At 28.6% G+C, this 19,673-nt stretch overlaps 1 protein-coding gene across 2 annotated transcripts in view; it reads right to left on the reverse strand.

The window, feature by feature from the left end:
- Positions 1–19,673, reverse strand: part of LOC129972386 (potassium channel subfamily T member 1-like) — a 452,573-nt gene that overhangs the window by 161,583 nt on the left and 271,317 nt on the right. For both annotated transcript variants that reach the window (XM_056086510.1, XM_056086511.1), the window contains exons 3-5: positions 8,844–8,943; positions 7,131–7,232; positions 4,654–4,702 (exon numbers count right to left, since the gene is read on the reverse strand). In XM_056086510.1, coding sequence (XP_055942485.1) covers positions 4,654–4,702; positions 7,131–7,232; positions 8,844–8,943 — 251 coding nt within the window. The remainder of the gene's footprint in view (positions 1–4,653; positions 4,703–7,130; positions 7,233–8,843; positions 8,944–19,673) is intronic.

Consider the following 19,673-nt stretch of genomic DNA (forward strand, 5'->3'; position numbering starts at 1 on the left):
CCAATACCATGTAAGGCGTTTTCTGGCATGACACGTTTAATAGAGAATAGGTGAGAAAGTTTTGGGACGACCACCCCCGCCGGTTGAATAGTCGTGTTCATATGTAAGTGTTTAAAGAAATGGATTTCCAACTAGATCTTCAGTTTCTATGTGAATACATACCAAATTTGATTTGTTTAGTCCACGCTTGAGTTCACTTTAATACAGAACTAATAATAATTTCAGAACTTTAACGATCTAAAAGAGAAGAGAAATCTAATATTCTTTAAAATCTTGAATGTAATACAGTCAATTCCCCGTGATGTCACAGCAGCGCATGCGCATGACAGCTAACATTGACAGCAAGATCCACAATGGGTTCTTAAATTTAATTGAAGCTCTGACTTGACGTGTATTACGTGATGACATAATGAATTGTATTTATGACTGTATTGTGAATTCTGGGGGATTTATTAAAAAAGCCTCAGTTTTTTTTAGAGTAAGATTTAAACCTGGAACGCTTCAAAGGCTTCATTGTTAGAAGTAATCATTGAATATTTCAAATAATCCTCAAAACGCACCTGCTCCATTTGTTCAGAGTAAGACTCTTGTTAAATCCTACAAAAGCCGCAACAATAAATTATATATCGATGTAAACTCATCATTCAAACTTCCTCACTGCTGCCATTCTCCCACAACCAAAATCGATGGAATTATTATCGTTGGATCGGCAGCTTAAACGGAATCGTTTTATTTCGTGACGATTCTCAACTCGTTGTAGAACTCGCACATTTGTGATATATCTTTAATTAAACAGGACTTGTTGGAAATATTTTTGAGATGAATATCAGAAAATGGAGTATCTGTCTTACCAGTGAAGTCAGTTTGCATAAAGAATTTATCAGCATATTGCATAAAAACATGCAACACAACATTGCACTGAATTTACAACTTTGAGCAGTATTTCAGAAATAAAATAAATTTGGTATGTATTACTTTAATAGAAGAAAAAGTCATTGTGGATTTCAATGTGACACATCATCCAGCTAAACTGTTAGACAAAATTCAGTTAAACTTTGCACAGTTATTTTTAATTAACCGCCTTTAGAAACCAGCTGATTCACCGGTAGTATTGGTTATGTTTACTTTCAATTAAATACAATTCATAATTTAAGAATTCTACTAAGAAAATATTTTTAAGTATCAAAATGTCGTAGACATCAAAGCAGTGTCATTTTAAAAGTATTTCAGCTGCTCTAATTATTGTGAATATAAATCCTCCTATTAGAGTCGAATCCCTATTAGAGACTATAAATTATTAAAAATGTAGCTTTCAAAAGAATCTATCTTTAAACTTTCACAGCATCACAATTTTATTTCTTTATTCCTCAGTAACAAGTTTTAGAAAAAAAATTTTTGAGACATTTTACATAATTTTAAAAATTCAAGAAATGCGAAATAAATACGTAACTTAAATCGGATGGTATAGTTTCAAAAAAGTAGTTAAATATCTATGGTAAAAATGCCATTTTTTAAAATGATGCAACATTCAATTTTGTACGATTATACTTTTGGGAGTTGTTTCGGGAAAAAAAAATCTAAATTTTTCTTAATTAATTAACATTTTTTAAAGGAATCTAAGATGTACATTTTCCACCTCCAACATACATATACTATGTTTGGTGCTCTAGGTCAGGCTCCTGACCTATCACACGCACGCACGCACGCGCACACACACACACACACACACACACACACACACACACACACACACACACACACACACACACACACACACACACACACACACACACATTTATCTTTATAATTAGTAGAGAAGAAAAGGGAAAGATTATTTTCAACTTTCCAAAATGCAAAAGTTAGGTAAATATTCAATTAAATAGAAACTAACCACAATTTTGCAGATTTTTAAGAATAAATTACCCTCGATAAGGAATATTTTCATACCATCTTAAAATTCAAAATTTTTCCTTTTCAGTTATAGTATTTGTTTCATTTTTATCGAAATCTTACTACAATTTTTATTAATTTTTCAATATTCATTAAATGATTGAATTCAGGCAGACGATTTTGTAAGAAAGAAATTCATAAATATTCCAGTGTTAGATTGCGATAAGATTCTAAACCATTTCAAATTTTTCTCTTTTTGATATTTTGAAGTGTGTTTTTAAATTTGTAAACAATTTTTATTAATTTTTAAAAAAATTCTAATATTTATTAAAAATAAAATCGCAGACTATAGATAGATTTAGTATTCTATAATATTTTATACAATATGAGTTTTTGCATTACAAATGAATTATTTTAAAAGTATTTGCTTATAGACACTTTGTATTTCTGTCAATTGCTAATTTGAAATAGATTTTTATTTTTTTAGTTTAGGATGCATTAATAGAATTTTGTTCAGAAATATAGCATAATCAAGATTTTAATGAAGATATTACCACAGTTAATTAAACTGTAAATTTTTATTAATAAAAGAAATAAAACCTGCTTCTCACAAAAGATTAAATAAAAATTAATGCTCTGATAAAATATAATTTTAGTAAAATTAACTCCACTGTGGATTAGAAATTATATATTAAATTATGTTAAGGCTTGATTAAGATTTTATGATTATTTATTTTATGAAAGTTATGATTTTCTTCAAAAATCTAAAATTGAATTCGTTTTTCAGACGTATTATTTCACATATAAATTTAACTTTAAATAAAAGAATCAAATTGAATGCCAAATCGGGAATTTAAATCGGTATTTCTTCAAAAATTAAAACCGTACTTCTTTCCTAATAAAAGCCATAGATCCAACTTAACTAGATTAATTTATCTGTTTCCGATGGTTGAGATAAAAGAGGGGAAAAATGGGGTACCATAGTTAATTCCAATTTATTATGCCCTAGCTAATGAAACGGGATTTCAAACGCAGTTTTGTAACAAAATGAAAAACAATTGAAAAAGAAAGTTAGAAACTGTTTAAGATTTATTGTCTTTAGTTGTACAGAAAATGGTCGAATTTCAACTGGAAATGAATCCTGAAACTGCATTCCAGGAATTTGGATTAAATTGTTTCGGAATTAATTGTGAGAAGATGAATTAATGAAGAGTTTATATTTAATTTACTGCGAAAATTCCTACAAAGCCAGAGAGTAAAGTAGTTAAATTATTTACATTTCGTATATCTAAATCAAATAAATTTGTTAAAAAAAGAGCATTTGTTGCAGAAATCAACTTTCTAGTTTGATGAAGTTTTCAATTATCTTCCAAAGAGTGCAAAAGTTTAAAGAATTATCAGATTGACGAGTTTTTTTTAACACTACATAACTGTTTAAATAAGCCAGTGACAGAAATTCCTCGAAATTACTCAATATATGAGAGGTAAAGTTAATTATAAAATGATTTATTTGTGAATATACGTAAATTTTAAAATTATTCTTTTTATAAACGACTTTAAAAATGGAGCCCAATGTGATATAATAAGAAACTATACTAAAAGAAATACTAAAATACTATGAATTTTAATATTAAAAATAAAAGTATAAAATAATAAAATTTATAAAATTTTATGAAAAAGTATAAATTCAATATTTATGTATATTTATACATCTTAAACCATTGTGCAATTAATTTTTTCCTCGGTTATTTTACGCATTCCATAATATCTTTACATTCACTGCCACAGTGTATATTTCAGCTATAATTATAAGGCAAAATTTCATTTTACATTCACAAGAGCTTATTCGCATTAATAAAAGGACATAACAGATATTCGGTTCTTTGGTTATTAAGAGGGAATTCATAAAAATTTGTAAGTTATAGAGACCCAAAACCAATAAGTAGGCTTGCAATAAAGATTTTGAAGATTCTTATGGGACTAAAAGAATATTTTAGAAGAAGTTTGTTACAGCTATTTCTATAGTTCTTTTTTATTGTTCAGAATTTATCTTAATCGTTTTTTATTTATGTTCCTATAAAACCATTTATATATATATATCAAAAATATTTTATCGTTTGTATTGCCACTCCATGCATTACTATTAAATTTATATTAGTTGCAAGTGAAATATATGGATGAAGATATTATATATAAATTATTTTGATGAAAGGGTGTAACAATTGAGCATATCATAGGGATTTTGTTATATAATCGAACAGTTTTTGCTGCAAATAAGAAAATTTAGACTAGTACTAATAAATTTTATTTTCTGTTTAGGATATTTTTAATAAAAGCACTGTATTTACTTTAACTATTTTTGTAAAAATTACAAAAATAACTTTAGATTTTTGCAAATTATCTTTGTAGTTTTCACCTTAATAATTGTAAATTATCATGGACTTTTTTATGTTTCTATAAAGGATTTTATAAATCTTCTATGAGTTTAAAAATAAATAGTTAAATTTAATCCAATATAAAAATCAAGTTTAAAACTCAAAAATTAGAGTAGCTTTTTTTTTTCTTTTTCGTATTTCAAGATAGAGATTTTTCTGAAGAAATTCAAGTAAATATATTTGATTAAATCACCGATGCATAAGGCAGTATTAAAATTGTAATCTTTAAAGGATTCACTTTTTAAAAAAAACATAATTTATCGACTTTGAAAAGTATATTTGTAAAAATTTGTATGTTCGTTGAAAAGCTTTTAAAAGAACGACTTACTTGAAAAATCCACAGTGTCAGAGGACGGTCCACCCAAATAACAGCATTCCTGTAAGGAAAATACATTGCAAATAAAACAAATTTACAAAAAAAAACTTGACGTATTTTTATTCAAATGCTACCGATTGATTTAAAATGAAACGATAAGCAAAATCTAATTGAAATATCAAACTATAAGCCAAGTTCCTTGAGCTGTAAAATAGCCATTTTCTTTTCTTATATGTGAAATAGAGAAAGCATTGTAATCATTAAAAAGATTTTGTCACTATATTTAGTATTATAATATAACAAAAAAGAATAGCATTGGGTTTATGTCTTCATATGCATTAGTCCATCTGCAAAATGCTAAAACAATGAAATGTACTAGATTGATCAAGAACAATGAAATTTGCTATATCATCATCATAATGAAATTATACATTTTTATCGGATTTTGGCAAAAATCTGGCAAGAGCCAATTCATTTATTTTCATGCAAACAAAATTATCTCCAAATACTATGAAGTAAATAGATGAAATTTGGTTTGAGATTTTAGCGTCAAAATTGTAAACGTCTGTTATTATTATTTTTACAAAATTCGAAGAATGAACGACAGTTTATTCGTTGAATAACATAGATTTCTGGGTGATTCTGGACCAAATCGACCCACAGGATGATTCTTACAAAACTTCATTTACTTCAAAAAAGATCCACTATTCTTACAAAATACATGTTCATTTTTTTATTATTTGTTGAAGATATAATATCGAAATAGGTAAAAAAAAGTCAACAGAAAACGTTTCTATGGATTTTTAATGCAAAATATGGAATATGTTCTTAATTTAATTGTCTCAGATTTTATAATAATCAGAATATTTTGCTGACGATAAGTGAAATGACGGAATAAATTCTGCTTAAGCTAAATGAAGAAGAAAAATCGTCTGAAATCTAATTACAAATTTGATTTTAACATTTAATTAATTGCTAGAATTTAATTTTCGTATATAATATATGATATTTTTGAAATTCTTGCAGCTAACTGATGAAAGAATATCCAAACACACTGCAAAATCCAGAGAAATAATATTGAGCTACTTGTGAAGTTTTCTTTTTTTTATATAACAACATACTAGCAACCCAAAAGTCCTGTAGAAAATACAGAAAGCTGATACACTAATAAAAAAAGAACTTGGAGAATTGTTTAAGAGCTCTGTCTCTTCAAAATCACAAGTACTTCTTATGATTATCTTGGTGCTATTCTTATCTTCTTTTTTTTTTAATCCCCAAAAAGTTTTTTTTCCTAGAGTGTTTGAAAGAATATTAAAGAATACTATGTTTCATACGAATAGAAGAATGGGAGTTTTTTCGCCAGAAATACTAAGTGGTATAAAAATTTATTGTTTCCGTTATAAAATTTGATGCTAGCTTATTTTTAGTAACAAACTAGTAATTATAACTGAAGAAGATGCTTCAACAAGAATTTACAGTTGAAGTAAATTAGAACTCATTAAATTACTGCAGTACTGCACAAAGTTCTTAATTTACAGAAAAACGTCCCTTATTATTTGACTATGAGAATTTTTATGTTAAATTGTAAAACTTTTAAACATTCAATAATTGAATTTTTTTACATATATTTTCCTGATATTATGCATTCTAAATTAAAGAAGAATTAATTTTTTTTCCCGAAAAGTTAGAAAATAAACTTTATATTAAATTATACATTTTTTTTGACTACTCAATAGATAAAATTGAATCTAATCATTATTCAATAAAATGGCTTTAAATTTAATTCGTTAAAGAAATTGTGACAATATGATAATATGCCGCATTTTTTTTTTCTTTTACACAAGTACAAAATATTTTAAAATTTTAGTTAATCGTACAAATTCACGTTTATGATCTTTAGATTTTATTTTACATTCTACAAATACAAAATGCGATCACTGTCTTCTTAACCATTTTCGTTCGATATTTTACAATAAGTCGATTTTTATATTTTATCCAGTTATTTATTTTGGAATATTACCTTCTCCTGTAGATAAAATTTGAGGCTAGTTTAGAATTTTGGTGCTAAGACCGAATAACAAATTTCATTCAACTAGTTCTTTATGTTTTTAAGTTGTTATACTTACTAGATACAGACGCATGGATATATTGTATTTCCTTTGGGTTGGATTCAAAATTATTGGAAATTTAAAATTTTGATCTCGAAATCGCAAACTAAATTTCCTCAATCCAATTTTTACTATTTTAGGTATCATAGGTAAACAAACTCTAAAATTTTGCTTTAGATCTCAAAAAGGTGGAGATTTTCAAAAATCTTGAAACAATTTTTTTTTTACATTGCATAAAAATAAGTATAAAATTTATTGTTTTTAAAAGAAAAAACAGCAAGTATCTTATATATTCACTTCTATTCAATATTCCTTGTTAGCATAAGATAATTTTATTTATTTTAATTCATCGAAAGTCCAAAAAAATGAAGTAAAGCTTACCAATTTATGTAATTGGATCTTGGCCTCATATCATTGTAATTAATTTCTTGTTCCGGTGTAATATCTCGAAATATGGTAATATTCACAGGATCACAACCGTAACTGAAAATAAAAAAAATAATATAAATATTGAAAAATAGATACATAAAAATTCGAGCATACAAGGAAATTGTGTAAAATGAATTTTAATTAAAAGACTAAATATTTGAAATAAAATTCAATTACTGGAGCAAATATTTACTTTCTTCTAAAAAAAGTATATATTCAACTCAACTCTAGTTTTCTATGCCTTGTTTTAATTTTAAATCCAATATTATGATTAAGATCGAGAATGTAATCACAATCCAAATTTTAATTTACAAATATTTCTTAATTTTTTTTCCTTACATCCATTTAAACTCGTCAGTAGTTTTAAAATAAAAATATTTGTTATTCTTTTCAACTCCAAACGATATTCCGCCGAATTAAACAAATGGATTTTGTTTAAAGTAAAATAAAAAGAAATCTTTTAACGTTTTTTAGCAATGAATAATTACTTTTTTAAACAGATAATTAATGGTCTTTTTTGAAAAGATATCAAATTTCTGCTTAATGCTTGTTTTAAAAGAAAAAGTATATATTATGGAAAAAATTGCCGAGTAATTTTAAAAGATTTCAGGCTATTACAGAATGTTATACATTGTTATGATTAAAGTAATGCTATCATATCTTAAATACCTTTAAAATGTGTTATAGTTAAAAAAAAATATTCGAGTTTATGTTATAATATAAAATTTTTTATCTTTGTTTTTAAAATCTTATAACTTTATAAATTTTAATCTTTATTTCTAAATTTTTAAATCATAATGATTTTTAAAAGAAATGTGCTTTCATTTTTGCTTGCATCTTTTGAATTGAGAATATGATTTCTTTCTTCCTGTGTTTAAAATTTTGTTTCTTTAAAAAATGCCATACAGAACTTAGTACTTAAAAGAGAGTTTTTTTCTGAGAATTAAAGTTTATTATATATATGTGCTATAGATACCGTTTTTAGTCAGTAGGTAATAAATTCTAAAATTTTAAATCACACACTTATTTTATTTTCATTTCTTGAATCACTTAAATCAGAAAATGACCATATTTGTGTCCTTATAATTATCATGTTATTAATGTAAATTTTTTATTAAATATAAATTGAGTTGTTGATTTCGAACCGTTGCAACATTATTTTTCAGATTCAGCATGTTGTAAAAGAGAGAGATTCATAAAAATCTAAAGGATAAATGTTTTTAATGGTTTACAATAGTTACTCTTTCTATATTGTGTATATGATAAGGTAAAAATGGATATACTTGACACATAATATTTTATTTATTTGTAAGAATATATTTTCTTTCATTTGCACAAAATTTCCAATTTTCAAAAACAAGATAAATTGAGAAAACTTACTGGTAAATCTAAAGAAAATCTTTTTTTCCCAACCGACAACCAAAGTCAAAAAATATCTATTCATGTATCTATTGGGTATGGTCATTAAACAAACACTACCTTCCTGAACTAAGCACATGCCTTTAAAGAGCAAATGCGAACCACGCACGGAAGTAAGAAGAATTTCCTCCCATTTTCAGTAAAAATTCCTTTTACGAGCGCATTTTGCTGCGGTAGATCATAAAACTAATCCGCCTTTTGGCTTAGAGCTTAATCTTGTTTCAATAAAATATTCAGTCTACTTACCAGGCTGCGTGATCTGGTCCACGGTCTAAAAAAACTCGTATCACATACAGCAAGCAGAGGAGTAGCTTGATGACCAAAGTAAAAATCCGCACCTTCAAGCCTGCAACAGAGTTTTCGAGATGTTAGAAAATGCGGAAGAGAATGTTTCAGTCTATCGATTTGGTGAAAGTTGAGCTTGCAGAATGCGGGCATTACGAATTTAAGAAAATGTAAAACAGACATCAAATGTTAGGTAAAGAAAGAAGAAGTAACTGTTAAATTTATAATTTATGCAATGTTAAGAATAACGTAAGGGAAGATTCACTCTTGGCATTTTTTAGATTTTTACAGCCCTATCTTTTGTTTAGCTTGTCATATGGGAAAAAAAAAAGAATATTCTTGTTAGACTTTTTCCTGACTATACTTGTTAGACTTTTTTTTAATCGAGAGAAAGAAGTCAAAAGAACTATACTCGAATGTCAAGGTAGTCAAAGAATAGACAGTGATCAGCCTTGTCATATGGGAAAGAAAAAAGAATATTCTTGTTAGACTTTTTCCTGACTATACTTGTTAGACTTTTTTTTAATCGAGAGAAAGAAGTCAAAAGAACTATACTCGAATGTCAAGGTAGTCAAAGAATAGACAGTGATCAGCCTTGTCATATGGGAAAGAAAAAAGAATATTCTTGTTAGACTTTTTCCTGACTATACTTGTTAGACTTTTTTTTAATCGAGAGAAAGAAATCAAAAGAACTATACTCGAATGTCAAGGTAGTCAAAGAATAGACAGTGATCAGCCTTGTCATATGGGAAAGAAAAAAGAATATTCTTGTTAGACTTTTTCCTGACTATACTTGTTAGACTTTTTTTAATCGAGAGAAAGAAATCAAAAGAACTATACTCGAATGTCAAGGTAGTCAAAGAATAGACAGTGATCAGCCTTGTCATATGGGAAAGAAAAAAGAATATTCTTGTTAGACTTTTTCCGGACTATACTTGTTAGACTTTTTTTTAATTGAGAGAAAGAAGTCAAAAGAACTATACTCGAATGTCAAGGTAGTCAAAGAATAGACAGTGATCAGCCTTGTCATATGGGAAAGAAAAAAGAATATTCTTGTTAGACTTTTTCCTGACTATACTTGTTAGACTTTTTTTTAATTGAGAGAAAGAAGTCAAAAGAACTATACTCGAATGTCAAGGTAGTCAAAGAATAGACAGTGATCCGCCTTGTCATATGGGAAAGAAAAAAGAATATTCTTGTTAGACTTTTTCCTGACTATACTTATTAGACTTTTTTTTAATTGAGAGAAAGAAGTCAAAAGAACTATACTCGAATGTCAAGGTAGTCAAAGAATAGACAGTGATCAGCCTTGTCATATGGGAAAGAAAAAAGAATATTCTTGTTAGACTTTTTCCTGACTATTCTTGTTAGACTTTTTTTTAATCGAGAGAAAGAAATCAAAAGAACTATACTCAAATGTCAAGGTAATCAAAGAATAGACAGTGATCAGCCTTGTCATATGGGAAAGAAAAAAGAATATTCTTGTTAGACTTTTTCCTGACTATACTTGTTAGACTTTTTTTTAATCGAGAGAAAGAAGTCAAAAGAACTATACTCAAATGTCAAGGTAGTCAAAGAATAGACAGTGATCCGCCTTGTCATATGGGAAAGAAAAAAGAATATTCTTGTTAGACTTTTTCCTGACTATACTTGTTAGACTTTTTTTTAATCGAGAGAAAGAAGTCAAAAGAACTATACTCAAATGTCAAGGTAATCAAAGAATAGACAGTGATCAGCCTTGTCATATGGGAAAGAAAAAAGAATATTCTTGTTAGACTTTTTCCTGACTATACTTGTTAGACTTTTTTTTAATCGAGAGAAAGAAGTCAAAAGAACTATACTCAAATGTCAATGTAGTCAAAGAATAGTTTGATCAGCCTTGTCATATGGGAAAGAAAAAAGAATATTCTTGTTTGACTTTTTCCTGACTATACTTGTTAGACTTTTTTTTAATCGAGAGAAAGAAGTCAAAAGAACTATACTCAAATGTCAAGGTAATCAAAGAATAGACAGTGATCAGCCTTGTCATATGGGAAAGAAAAAAGAATATTCTTGTTAGACTTTTTCCTGACTATACTTGTTAGACTTTTTTTTAATCGAGAGAAAGAAGTCAAAAGAACTATACTCAAATGTCAAGGTAGTCAAAGAATAGACAGTGATCAGCCTTGTCATATGGGAAAGAAAAAAGAATATTCTTGTTAGACTTTTTCCTGACTATACTTATTAGACTTTTTTTTAATTGAGAGAAAGAAGTCAAAAGAACTATACTCGAATGTCAAGGTAGTCAAAGAATAGACAGTGATCAGCCTTGTCATATGGGAAAGAAAAAAGAATATTCTTGTTAGACTTTTTCCTGACTATACTTGTTAGACTTTTTTTTAATTGAGAGAAAGAAGTCAAAAGAACTATACTCGAATGTCAAGGTAGTCAAAGAATAGACAGTGATCAGCCTTGTCATATGGGAAAGAAAAAAGAATATTCTTGTTAGACTTTTTCCTGACTATACTTATTAGACTTTTTTTTAATTGAGAGAAAGAAGTCAAAAGAACTATACTCGAATGTCAAGGTAGTCAAAGAATAGACAGTGATCAGCCTTGTCATATGGGAAAGAAAAAAGAATATTCTTGTTAGACTTTTTTTTGAGAGAGAAGGTTGCTGTGGTTTGGTGATGCGGTCTTTAGCCCCAGTATCGAAACTTCATTCCATCGAAAAACCGTCGTGTACGTGGTATGGTGTATATTAAATCCATTAAAATGCTCAGTAGATAAAAAGGACATATAGGAAACTTAGTAATAATGCGTTATTGCATTTGAAAATACATAACAGAATCAGCCTGCTATATTTAACAAAATTAATTTTTTATTCTATTCTTTTCAAAAAATATTTTTAAAAAATCAACTATTTTCATTGTTAAAGTACATGATTATACATTTAAGATAGATGACTACGTTATAAAGTCGATTTATTGCGAAATTGTGAATTAAAAAAAAAAATTAATATTCTTAATGCTGAACAGTTTTCTTCATAAAATCTTTAGAATTTTATTTCTAAATCTATTCTTTTGGGAATTTACACTAATTTTTATCTTTATTAATTTTTTTTGTTTAAATTGTATTTGTACGGAGAATTGTTAAATTTGTTTGTTTGTTTTTTGTTTGAATTTTTTACATATGTTTTAATGTTATTTTTCATCCTGCATATTTTTTTGTTCAAATTTGGTATAATAATTCCCCAATATGTTCTGAAGTTCCTGAACTTGAGAACAAGTAATCGATTCATTTAGAAATATTTTATAGTTGTTTTAGTGTTTCACATTGAGAAAAAAAAAATTGAAAATTTCGTATCATTTATTAGACGAACCTTAATAATGGATGGAAATACAGGTAGTTTTTTCAGTCAGAAACTAGATAATTTATTTCTTAAGCCATCTTCAAAATTTTAGGCAGATTGTTTAATATAGATCTTAATTAGAAGATTTTTTGCTTTAAACCGGTCTTTAGCCAAAAAAAATAATAATAATAATAATTTTTTTCTAATTTTTGAAAACACTTTTGCCACTTAATTGGTATATTTTGTTTTCACAGATATTTTTCAATTTTTTATAATACAAATATTCAAAAAGAGAACTATTTTTGAACGTTTTTCAAAAAATTCATCTGGAATGTAGTCACCTACTTTAATGAAATAATATAATCAATTCACATCATAGGGAGATCAATAATAGCTAAATCGCTCGTAATCACAGTTTTCATTTATTTGTACTACTATTTACTGTAGTAGAGTGTCGAGTCTTCATTTAATTAAGCGCGAGCAGGATTATTAAATACGTAAAGTAGGCAATTGCCTTAGAGCTCCGCAATTTTTGGTTTCTAAAGCCCTCGAAATTATAATTATTATATGTAGTTTTTGCAAAGAATTTTATTTACGCTTTCATTGAATTACAAAAACATGCTATATTCTCAGCTGACAACCCTTTGCAAGTTTTGTAGTTTTATATCCTAAATTTTTTGGATATAAAATACGCTTAATTTTTTTAGATATAAATATTTTTAGATATAAAATAAGCTTTTTAGATATAATATGCACTTAAAACGGTGTACATATTTATTAAATTAAATTCGATAAACCTTATCTGATTTTGAAAATCGGAAAGGAGGAACCTTGAAATTAATTCTGCATAAAATCTCATCGGAACGTTAACCCCTCCTTATGTAAGAGATACGGAGAATTCAAAAATTAAATTGATGAACATTTTTATATGCATCTGGTTATAAATTTCATTTTCATGGAAAAGGGAAATCTCAAAATTGTAACCTAACATAAAAATTTCCATGCCCATCTGAAGGTTACTTCTTTTATTATAAAGAAAACAGTTGGAGGGTATAAAAGTTCGGAATATCGAAATTTCTTTGCCTATCTGGATGTTACCTTCATTTTCAGAAAGAAAAATAACTGAAAACTGTAACAGAACATCAAACTTAGCTAAGTAATCTCCAACCATTACCCTGATTCAACGAGATTGAGAAAATTCTTGAATTACCTGTCACAGCAGCTGCAGCAACCATTTTATTTTTGCCAAGCAGAAACGCTTTGCAATAAACCAACACTTGTGGGGTAGGGATTTCTTCCAGGGGTTAGAAACACATTCCCCTCCCCCCCCCCGAAAAGAAGTAGATGTAGAAGGTCAAGGTCGATACCCCAACCTCCTCGCCTTCGTCTGGGTCGCTATCATTCAGTGCGGGAAATGGTAGAAATGTTTTTATTTTACTATTGTAATAGTAGTTGCATCCAATTTTTAGCTTTGCATATTTTTCTGCCAAATAATGTAGATTTGTTCAAGTGGAATGTATTTACCAAGTTAAGGACAACGCATTTTTAATTACTAAAGTGCATTTAAATAAACGATGCATTTTATTTTATATATATTTCAATTTTGTTTCCTTACTAGACATCGTTTCAAATTTCCAGAAAAACTAGATGATTGGTTAGGGAAAAAATAAATTCTACATTTGCTGTTTAAATTCTCAGGAAAATAATAACATCATAGTTATATATGTTTAGTTATATAATTAGTAATATATGTTTTAGTTAAGACAAAACGATTATTTTTTCAAAATGATATATTAGCCTGTTGAATTCTGAAGAGTATGGGGTAAAAACGAAGGTAGTTTGTCTATTTTTAGTTATGAAAAATAAATAAAATGGTAGGAAAAAATTATTAATTGAAATCTTCTAGTGTAGCTTAGATATAAATGTTATTAATCCTGATATGCAAAATAAATTAAGAAATGAGATTACAATCAATTAATGAGCAAATATTAGAAATATTTTTCATAGAACACAAAAAAAAAAAGTTAAAAGGAAGAAAAAAAAAAACACTTCGGTCTGTTTCAGTACAAAATAGTCTACCACTGAATCTTAACTTTCATTGGTCACTTAACGAGATTCGTAAACTTTCTATAATACGATTAACTACCTAAATAACTATCTACCTTAGAGCTACTTTTTAAAAGATTATGCATTCTAAATGTGCATTTAACATTATTAAACCTTCTATGGACACAGCTCATATTCATATTGGCCATAAATATTATTGAATAATGATTAAAAAAAGTATTTTATTCTGTGATTATGCTAATGGAAATAAATTGATTTAATTTTTAAAATCAGAAAACATTATCGGAAAAAAAAAGAAAATAATTAAAAATCAATCTGAAAACTGAAAGACAAATGTCGATTCCTTATCATCAAGATTACTGTTTTCAAATTCTTTTCAATCCTCAGATAAAACAATGAGGTATTCAATATTAGAGTAACCCTAGATCATGACTTTATTTCTATGGAATAATTCAGAATTTATTGCAAAATAAACAATATTAAATATTATAAAAATAAAAGTACAAACAGGTTTATTATAAAGTTTATATTTTTAAAAATCTTTGAAGTTTTTAAGCAAATGCCAAAAGATTCTATCAAGCCGGTAAGAATTAAAAATTTATCGTATGCATTTGATACATATTTGAAGAAATTAATTATTATAATTTGCAACTATTCTTCTTTTAATAAAATGCAGCGAATAACATTTTACAGTACACAATGCGATTTATTGCCTTTTTAAATTACCGTGACTCGTATTTATTTTTGAACATTTGTGTTTTTGGAACTTATTTTTAAAAAATACCATCTAAAGATTTGAGGATTTACTGCAAATTCTTTTAATATAAAGTTTTGTTTGTCTTTAATAAAAGAAAAAGCCTACATATTGTGGCAAAAATAAATTCAATGCTTTTTTTTAAATATAATTTACTGAGAAAGTGTTAAAAATAATTAAAAGCTAGTAAATGTATACTTGAAACATTACTAAATTTTTTGACTAATGTTATTTTTTGTTACTTTTTATTATAAATGGAAATAAATATATGCCAAATATTATCGTCTGCTTTTTGAAATTACTACTACTCCATGTAAAGTTGTTTACATTCAATATTAGAACTGAACATGACCGAGAGCTACAAAGTTACAATAAATTCTACAAAGGATTTAATCATAGAAAATTTTAAAGAATGATAAAAGCATCAGAATTAATGCGAAACTTGTTAAAGTCAGAGTCATTCATCTGTATTTGATATTATAAAGCATGGAAACTGAAATTGGATTTTTGAAAATTCAATAAACTGACTCCCAGGAATCGAAAATTTATCAGGTATACAACCAAGAAAAATTCAAGAGTGCAGTGAAATTTATTTAATTTATTAATTTTGATATATTATTAATTTTATTAATTAACAATATTATTAATTTTGAAGAGTGCAGAATTGGAAACAAATGGGAGTGGTCTTCTCAAAACTTTCTTGCATATTCTGTATAAAGATGTTATCTCTCATATTCCGCAAAATATTGTGAACTTTTGATAAGACAGAGAATGAAAATGTTCAGCATTGGTTTACAATAATTAGGAAATATTACCATTTAGCGTGAATTTAGCATTTTCTGAATCTATCGTGTCATCCTACGGGATTTTTTTTTTGAGCGCGATTTATATCTGGCATGCGGTTAATAGTATCGGAAAATTGAATTTATATTTTTTCCCCAACGATTGCATCCAAAATTTACACAGAACGCAATTGTAGTCGTAAAATCACATATTAAAGTTCATATATTTAAGTTTTTGCATTTTTGAGTTAGCGTGTTAATATGCTTCTGAAAGTATAGACAGACGGACGTTCAAGCCATTATTGGATTGGGCTCAAAATTGATTGGGTGTCGACACTATAGATGTTAAATCAGTGTACTGAATTTTACCGAGATAGCTCCTACCGTTTTGTAGTTATCGTGTTAAGTTATATTTGAACAGATGGATAGATAGACTTCCTTTAACCCTTTCTAAAGCCGTGGGAAGTATGCTTCCCACCAAATGTATCAATCTTTGTATGAAATGATGTAAGTTGGCATAAGTTCTGACAAACTTTTTTAGAAAGACAGAAACTGAGATGCTTCAGTTCTTTATCTCACACAAAATGATGTGTCTTGATTTGATGCTTAATTATTAATTAACCAAATTAATTAATTAATCAAATTAAATGTATCTAATAAGCTAAATGAATCCCTTTTCTTATTCTGATTTCAAGCCTAAAAATATTTTAACATAATATGACTAGAGAAAAATGGCCCTTTAAAGGGTTAAACAAAACTTGATAGAAATTTACAAATTTAGTGTTAAGACCCCATACCAAATTTCATTCGTCTTCTTCAAAGCAATTTTAAGTTATCTTTGTCGTAGACAGTTGGATAGATAAACAAGTATTTTCAAAAAATGTGGTTTTCGAACTCAGAAAGATCTATAACTTGGAGATTTGTTAAAATCTCGAGTCATCAGATATGGGCATGATGATATTCGGTATTTTGGTTGGTTCTCACCTTCCAGGTGGGTAAAGAAATGGTATGGGGTCGACTACCTCTTACAGATGACGGAACGTTCTTTCCAAGGGAAATATAGTACCGTAGCCGGTCGTGGCTTTTAGGACTCAATTTTAGTTCCCGCCGATATTGTCGAGGCTGTCCAGTCATTCAGATTTTATCCGTTTACCTCAGGGAGTCGGAGTAATCAATATGTGATATTGTAATATTCCCCGTTCCCAGTACTGATAAGACATTGTGTTGTACTGATTCATTGTGTCATCGCTGTTACTTACTAAACTCCTCGAGATAGCTAGATGGTGGATCTTTTCACCTGGGTGGTCTCGCATCTGTTCATTAGCGACTGCAATGAAAGACCACATATGGAATTCCTCGTCCCAGAGGTATTGACAGTACGTTCAAAGAGAAAGGGGTGTCCGAACATCTGGATGCTAGATGTTTCTCTTTGTGAAAGGACCTTCCCACGACCCACTGGCGCCGCTGAAAGAGTATATGGCTGAACCGCGATTGGCCGAAGGAGAGCTCAAATGACCAATGTAAATTAAGAGGCGGAGATTGTCGCTGCAATAAAGCGCGGATTTTTTTTTTTTTTTTTTTTTTTTTTTTTTTTTTTTTTTAGGGAGGAGAGAAGAAACGAATTACAGGAACTGTTGGACTACGTCCACGAGTTCGGAGTCTGAAAAACTACCCCTCAAATGGTCGTGTTGACGAGATAAAGAACTGAGTTTCAAGGAAAACCTCCGCTTTTGACTGTTGTATCTCCTACTACAGGTGTAAATATCTATTTATTTAACCAAGATTAGAACAAGTTGTTCTTTGGATATATAGAGCTGTAAAATAAAGAATTGTCTGGAAATTCTGCTTCGTTATTTGATCAGTCTAGATCAGGACATTACAATATACTTAGTATAAAAAAATAAAAAGATTTGCAATAATAGTAATGAATAGTAAAAAAATTGTTGGACGAGTTTTCAAATCACAGGGATACAACATTACAGGTGCTGGAAAAAAATTGTTCTTCAATGAAAGAACAAGGAAGTTACATCTGATTTTTGCAAAATCCATGGAAGAGAAACATGTATCGCTTTTGCGAATGAATAAAAATTTAATAACTTTGCTCTGATTTGGCGAATAACAGTAAGAAGAAATCTCAAAGAAAAACTCATCTGTTTCATCTATCTATCATCAAACATGAAAGTGAAACCATAATGATTTTGGGATGCTTTTCTATTTCTGTAAAGGGAAATTTCAGTTTTCATTGGAAATCTTAAAGATCAATATAAATATATGAATATTCTGAAAGAAAGCTTGATAACGTCTTCCCTAAATCTTGGAATTCAATCCGCATTCAAGTTGTATCAAGGTAATGACCTTAAACATAGAGTCCTGAAAGCTCACTTATGGATGCTGGACAACTGCCCAAAGACTCCACCATATCCTCCGAATTTATTTCCTGGATTTTCTCTTTGGAACTCAGTTTCCTTTTCCCCACCCACTTCTAACCTCCGTTTGCAGTGGGTCGGATTCTATTATATTTGACTGTCATTTTGTAAATCCGACCGTTTGTTCTCAAAATCACGACAAAGTTTTCGAACTAGAATTTTTCCCTTCACGATAGCAAAAGAGGATGGAAAAAAATGATCTGGTCAATTTCTGTTACGCATGGATTACTGGTCAACTTTTATTATTAAGTAAATTTTTTTTCTACAATGGATTTTTCGAAAGCAAGGAAACATGATTTTGTTTCCATTTACTTTTTCTCTGAAATAGCATTTCGGAAGTAATTTATATTGGTGAGAAACGGGTTCCCTACAAAAATAAATGAAATGTATGGTGAGCGACAATTACTTTCTCGTATACGTACCACAGAGAAAGTATAGTAATTGGCAAAAAATTCGAACCAGATATTGGACGAATCTCCACTGTTTAGGCCTCCCTGAATTCGAAAAACACAATTTTAGATAATGTTCGTCCATCTGTCTGTCTGTGACAAAAATAACTCAAACACGCTTTGAGCTAGAGGGATGAAATTTGGTACACAGGCTTAAAACCAAATTTGTAGATTTATATCAGAATTTAGAGCAAACTTCATTCAGAGTAAGTCTGTCTGTCAGAATATAAGTTATAACGATAACTAAAGAACGAAGAGAGCTAGATAAGTGAGATTTGATACACATATTTTAGTGTAGATGTCTACCAATTTCTGAGCCAAATCCAATTAGGATTGTCTGTCTGTCGGTCTGCACTTTCAGAAAAATGTAAATGCGATAATTCAAAAATGCATTGACTTGAATGCATCAAATTTGGTATGGAATTTTGTGACTACAGGTGCAGTTTTGTGTCAATTTTTTGTTTTAATCAATTGAGAAAAGCTTGCGAAAGAACAAATTCGATTTACGTATACTATTAAGCATATGCCAGGGATTAATCGCCAAATAACTCGCCAAGGATGACACGATAAAATTCAGGAAAATGTTAAATTCGCGCCAAAAGTTAATATTTTGTAACCATTGCATGCCAGTGCTATGTAAGGCGTTCTCTGGCACGACAAGTTTATTAGAATGCTTGCGAGAAAGTTTTGGAAAGACCCCTTCCTCTGTTTCTTTTACTGGGCATATTGACAACTCCTGCTGGAAACTAATTCCGTTCAAGATAACTGTATATTCTTGATATGTTTCACTGTATATTCTTGAGCTACTAAGTCTTCATATATTATTAGTTACTGCTATATCATTCACTGATAAATTGATTTTGAAATTGGAATTTAAGTTTAACTCTAATTTTTGTAAAGAAAAAAAATGAAAGACATTTAGGAGATGATCCTATCTGAAATGTTTCGATTTATTATATGAAGATACATATCGCATGATTTGA

The sequence above is a fragment of the Argiope bruennichi genome, chromosome 6, assembly GCF_947563725.1.
Source record: "Argiope bruennichi chromosome 6, qqArgBrue1.1, whole genome shotgun sequence".
NCBI classification, from domain to species: Eukaryota; Metazoa; Arthropoda; class Arachnida; order Araneae; family Araneidae; genus Argiope; species Argiope bruennichi.